At 39.8% G+C, this 6,406-nt stretch overlaps 1 protein-coding gene across 1 annotated transcript; it reads right to left on the bottom strand.

Annotated features, from left to right (window-relative positions):
- Positions 1 to 262: 262 nt before the first annotated feature.
- Positions 263 to 661, bottom strand: LOC112722492 (uncharacterized). Its single transcript, XM_025773575.1, has one exon. It carries the CDS (start codon positions 659 to 661, stop codon positions 263 to 265), a length of 399 nt encoding a protein of 132 aa, XP_025629360.1.
- Between the last annotated feature and the right edge of the window lie 5,745 nt (positions 662 to 6,406).

The raw sequence follows: 6,406 nt of genomic DNA, 5'->3' as shown, positions 1-6,406 counted from the left end.
ACTTCCTTGGTGTTGCGAGTTCACACATGAGACGTACGCGTCAGCGACACTTGTGTGTCAAACACCCATTCTCTCTCTCTTTTTTTTTCATGCAGAATGCAGATGAATATGCAGAATGCAAGTTACGATGCAAAATGTATGCATGAACATTGGTAAAAAGAAAACAAAAGAAACTAAGAAGGGAAATGAATGATCATACCATGGTGGGTTGTTTTCCACCCAGCACTTTTTTTAACGTCCTTAACTTGGACAGTCCAGGAGCTCAGGCTACTTCTGTGGGTGGATCCGCCAAGAGGAGGATCTCCAGCTCCTTGCTGTCTTTCATCTTCTCACCATGATACAGCTTTAAGTGGTGACTATTGACCTTCAGGATATTGGGACTAGAAGGGTGCCTCAAGTGGAAAACGCCATATGGCTCAGCCTTCTCCACTCTGTAGGGGCCTTCCCATCTTGATCTCAGCTTTCCTGGCATGAGTTTCAACCTGGAGTTATAAAGGAGAACTAACTCCCCAGGTCTGAACTCCCTTCGCTTGATATTCTTGTCATGTACAGCCTTCACCTTTTCTTTGTATAGCCCGAAGTTCTCATATGCTTCTAGGCGAAGGCACTCCAGTTCTTGTAGTTGCAGCTTCCTCTCAGCCCCTGCTTTCTCAAATCCCATGTTGCACTCATGCACTGCCCAGAAAGCCTTGTGTTCTACCTCCACTGGGAGGTGACAAGCCTTTCTGTAGACTAGGCAGAAGGGACTCATTCCGATTGGTGTCTTGTACGCAGTCCGATATGCCCAGAGTGCATCTGCAAGCCTGGTGCTCCAGTCTCTCCTATGAGGCTTGACGACCTTCTCCAAGATACGTTTGATCTCTCTGTTTGACACCTCGTCTTGTCCATTAGTCTGAAGGTGGTAAGCTGTGGAAATCTTATGAACAATTTCATGTTTCTTCAGTAGCCCTGTCAATCTCCTGTTGCAGAAGTGAGTGCCTTGATCAATCACGATTGCTCGTGGTGATCCAAAGCGGTAGATAATATTATGTCGAACAAAGGAGACAATAGTGTTAGCATCATCAGTACGGGTAGGAATCGCTTCCACCCATTTAGAAACATAATCTACAGCTAACAATACATAAAAGAAACCATGAGAATTTGGAAATGGACCCATGAAGTCAATGTCCCAGACATAAAAAGTTTCACAGAACAACACAGGTTGTTAGGGTATCTCATCCCTCTTGGATATAGTTCCAAACCTCTGGCAAGGTGAACAAGATTCACAAAAAGCAGTAGCATCCTTAAACAATGTGGGCCACCAGAATCCACAGTCTAATATTTTTCTAGCTGTTCTTTGAGGGCCAAAATGTCTACCACTCTCAGAAGAGTGGCAGGCCTCTAAAATGGACTAGAATTCTGATTGAGGCACATACCTTCTAATTACCTGGTCAGCACTACATCTCCATAAATATAGGTCATCCCATATATAATATTTGGACTCACTTTTAAGCTTGTCCTTTTGATGTTTAGTAAATTCAGGAGGGAAGGTGCGACTGACAAGGTAGTTAGCTATAGGTGCGTACCAAGAAACTACTTCAGATATTACATGCAAGCTATCAAATGAAAAAGAATCATTGATAGGAGTGGAGTCATCCTTGATGTGCTCTAGGCGACTCAAATGGTCCGCCACTAAATTCTGTGAACAACTCCAATCCTTAATTTCTAAATCAAATTCTTGTAGCAACAATATCCAACGTATGAGCCTTGGTTTAGACTCTTTCTTAGCTAATAAATATTTTAGAGCTGCATGGTCAGAGTACACTACCACCTTGGTACCAAGTAAGTAGGCTCAGAATTTATCCAGAGCAAAAACAATTGCCAGAAGCTCTTTTTCAGTCGTAGTGTAATTAGACTGAGTAGTGTCTAAGGTCTTAGATGCATAGACAATAATAAAAGGGTCCTTACCATCGATCTGAGCCAGTGCCGCTCCTACTGTATAATTGGAAACATCACACATTATCTCAAATGGTTGACTCCAATCAGGCCCCCTCATAATAGGGGCATGAGTCAAGGCGGTCTTCAACTCATCAAATGTTGCCTTACAGTTCGCACTCAGCTCAAACTCAACATCCTTCTGTAGCAGGCGTGATAAGCGCAATGCTACCTTACTGAAGTCCTTAATGAATCACCGGTAGAAACTTGCATGACCAAGAAATGAACGGACTTCCCTCACGGAGAAAGGGTAAGGTAAACCAGAAATAACATCTACCTTTGCTGGATCAACTAAAATATCAGTATTAGAAACAACATGTATCAGAACAATACCTTGTGTGACCACAAAATGGCATTTTTCAAAATTCAATACAAGGTTTGAACTAACACACCTGTCTAGTACTCTAGCTAAACTATCCAAGCAAAGGCTAAAAGAATCACCATACATACTAAAGTCATCCATAAAAACCTCCATACAGTTCTCAAGAAGATCTGAGAAAATACTCATCATGTATCTTTGGAACATTGCCGGTGCATTACATAAGCCAAAAGGCATTCTCTTATACGCATACGTTTTAAAGGGACATGTAAAAGTGGTTTTCTCCTGGTCCTCAGGAGCTATATGAATCTGAAAATAGCCAGTGTAACCATCTAGAAAATAGTAGTGTGATTTACCTGATAGGCGATTGATAAACCACTATTTTATGGTTTATATTGTATTTAATTGAGTGGTTTTATCAAGCTTTTCACCCACTTATTCATATGATTTGCATGATTTTACAATTCCTTCCTAGTTTAGTTCTATGATTGAAAATATGCTTCTTTGGTCTTAGTTTAGCTAATCTTAATCCTCTCTTATTACCATTCGATACCTTGATCTGTGTGTTAAGTGTTTCAAGCTTCATATGGCAGGAATGGCTTAGAGAATGAAGAAGAAGCGTGCAAAAATGGAAGGAACACAAGGAATTGAGGAGATGACCAGCGAGAAGTCACGCGGTCGCATGTCTCACGCGACTGCGCAAAATGGAAGAAATCAGAGTGACGCGTTCGCGTGCCTGACGCGACCGCGTGGATTGGAAGCTGCACGAACGACACGAATGCGTGGTACGAAAAACGCTGAGTGACGCGATCGCGTGGATGACGCGGCCGCGTGACGTGCGCGATCTGCAGAAATTACAGAATACACTGAAGATGATTTTGGGCCACGTTTTGACCTAGATTTCGGCCCAGGAACGTAGATTAAAGTCAGGGAACATGCAGAGACTCAATACTTCAGATCATATCATAATTCACTTTTCATAATTTAGATGTAGCTTTTAGAGAGAGGTTCTCTCCTCTCTCTTAGGTTCTAGGATTAGGATTCCTCTTAAAGGATTTAGGATTTCAACTCTTCATCAGGTTCAATATTCCTTTTACTTTATATTTCTCTTTTACTTTCAGATACCTTAATGCTTGTATTACTTATGTTGCCTATTTGGCTTATGGACCATTCATGTTATGATTTTCTTAATTAAGCACTGAACCTTTAATGGCGGTGTATATCATTCTAATTCTCAAGTGTCTAGGGTCAATTCTATCAATTCTCTACTAATCTTGCTTTCTATAGCTTGCTCTTCATCTAACAATCAACAAAAAATTTAATGCACCAATACAGAAATCAAGAGGTCTTTTAAGGGTTGTAATGGGGTTAGGGTCAAGGTAGGATTGTATTTGGCCAAGTGGACTAAAATCTAAATCCTTAATTAACATAAACTTTCCACCTAACTTAGGTCAATCCATGTAATATAAAATCAATAACTACCCATTAACTGCGTTTACTACATATTTATGCATTCCAAGTTTTGAGTACAGTACATATGCATTGCTATTGCCATTTACTTTGGGGCATTTTGTCCCCTTTTTATTTTTCTGCTCTTTTTTTCTCTTTTCTTAATTTTTTTTTCAATGCATATGATTAAGGTATTGAATTCATAAACATGTTCTTAACATTTTTCGCATTTTCACAGAAAGTCTAACATACTCAATTCCCAAACCAAACGTTTCCAAACCCACTTTACCCACACTTAATTCATGAGCACTTTCACTAGTCTAAGCTGATCAAAGATTCAAATTAAGGACATTATTGTTTTCCGCTTAGAGTTAGTGATGAGCTAAAGTAAGGAACAAAGGGGTAAAATAGGCTCAACATTGGTTTGCAAAGGATAATGAAAGGGTAAGGCCATATGGGTATGTAAGCTCAATGAACTAAGGCCTCAATCATATAAGTGTATGCATACATCAAACAATGGAAATATAGAATCAAGCAAGACAAGGATCACAATTTTAGAGAGAATAACACACACCAAAAATAAAATATTGGTTGATAAAATGAAACCAATCAAATAGGCTCAAAATCTCACTGGTTTTGTGTGTTCGAGCTCTAAACCATGTTCCAAAATAATATTTATTCATACAAGTTTTTCAAAAAGTTTTATTCAAATTAGTGAAATACTATAAAAAGTTTTCTTGAAAAAGAAAATATTACTTCAACCAAGTGGTAAAATATGCACAAAATCAAGAAAATATGCAATCAAACATGCAAATGCAACAACTAATTTAACAAAGAGAATTTAAACATTGGTGTCGAGAAGAGGATAACTAACCCATGGAGATCGGTATCGACCTCCCCACACTTAAAGATTGCACCGTCCTCGATGCATGCTAAGATGTACAAGTGGACGGGTTGCTCCAACTGATGCCTTTCTCTATAGATTGTGCAGATTGACTTGCCTATCTCCCCATATAGAAGTTTTCCCTTTCCCTTCCTCAGTGGCCATCCTGAAAGAAGAGAAAAAGAAGGAAAGTAACCCAGAAATAAAGATAAGAACATAAAGAAAATATGGGTGTTAATGCCAAATAATAAAGGTCTCAATTACATTGTAGCTACAACATGCAAGTGAGAAAATAGTGGAAGCAAATGGCATATCAATAATGCAAAAGTTGCAACAATAGGGAAGAGAGTATGGGTAATACAAGAAAGTGTAAGTGCCTATCAATGTACAAGGAATATCAGTATTATAAAAATTAGCATTGACTTATGAATAATAATACCCAATTAGAATGAAACAAGTCATGAAGCACCAGAATAATTCAAGAAAAGATGCAATAGTTGAAGAAGAGAATTCTTGTCGAGAATTCTATATGGGGAGACAGGCAAGCCAATCTGCACAATCTATAGAGAAAGGCATCAGTTGGAGCAGCCCGTCCACTTGTACATCTTAGCATGCACCGAGGACGGTGCAATCTTTAAGTATGGGGAGGTCGATACCGATCTCCATGGGTTAGTTATCCTCTTCTCAACACCAATGTTTAAATTCTCTTTGTTAAATTAGTTGTTGCATTTGCATGTTTGATTGCATATTTTCTTGATTTTGTGCATATTTTACCACTTGGTTGAAGTAACATTTTCTTTATCAAGAAATTTTTTTATAGCATTTCACTAATTTGAATTAAACTTTTTGAAAAACTTTTTCAAGCATCTGATCGATAAAGGGTAGGGGGTAGTGATCCTTGCTGGTAGCTTGGTTGAGACGCCTGTAATCAATCCATACCCTCTAGGCGTTCTACACTCTAGTTACAATGAGCTCTCCATGCTCATTCTTCACTATTGTGACTCCAGATTTCTTTGGAACCACCTGTACTGGGCTAACCCATTCACTATCCGAGATTGGATAGATGATGTTAGCTTCAAGTAGCCTGGTTGCTTCCTTCTTGATCACCTCTAGAATGGTGGGATTTAGCCACCTCTGAGGTTGATGGACAGGCCTTGCTCCCTCTTCTAAAAATATACGGTGCTCACAGACTTGAGGGCTGATGCTACTATATCTGCCAAGCTCCACCCAATGGCCTTCTTGTGTCTTCTTAGCACACTAAGCAGCTACTCCTCCTGTTGGGAAGTGAGTTCTCTTACAATGATAACTAGGAGCTTCTGATTATCCTCAAGGTAAGCATACTTTAGGTGGGGTGGAAGGGGCTTCAGCTCTATTTTCTGCTCATGACTAGGTTCTCGATCATCCGGAGCTAATTGTGGTGGCAAGGTATCTTCAGTAAGCTCAAGGGGTGTCCCCATACTTGCCTCTTGCCCCATAAGCATCTCTTCCATCTCTTCTTGGTGAACTTCAGCCACAGCCTCATCAATAATGTCACACTGGCAGATGGAGTGATCTTCCGATGGGTGCTTCATAGCTTCATCCAGGTTGAAGCTCACTATTCTACCATCTATCTCAAAAGAGTAAGTTCCTGAGAAGGCATCCAATTTGAACCTTGAAGTCTTTAGAAATGGCCTTCCAAGCGGGATGGATGATGGTCTTCATGATTCATTAGGGGGCATTGACGTGGCGGAAAATCACCGTTTAAGAGTTTATAGAGAAAACGGCGTTGCAAGTATAGCTCT

Source organism: Arachis hypogaea, chromosome 1 (assembly GCF_003086295.3).
Source record: "Arachis hypogaea cultivar Tifrunner chromosome 1, arahy.Tifrunner.gnm2.J5K5, whole genome shotgun sequence".
Taxonomy (NCBI): Eukaryota; Viridiplantae; Streptophyta; class Magnoliopsida; order Fabales; family Fabaceae; genus Arachis; species Arachis hypogaea.
Note: the sequence above shows the minus strand (reverse complement) of the source record. Positions and strands in the feature narration are given on the sequence as shown.

Coding starts and splice junctions, on each gene's coding strand:
- LOC112722492 (XM_025773575.1), bottom strand. CDS start 661: ATGGGATTTGAGAAAGCAGGGGCTGAGAGGAAGCTGCAACTACAAGAA.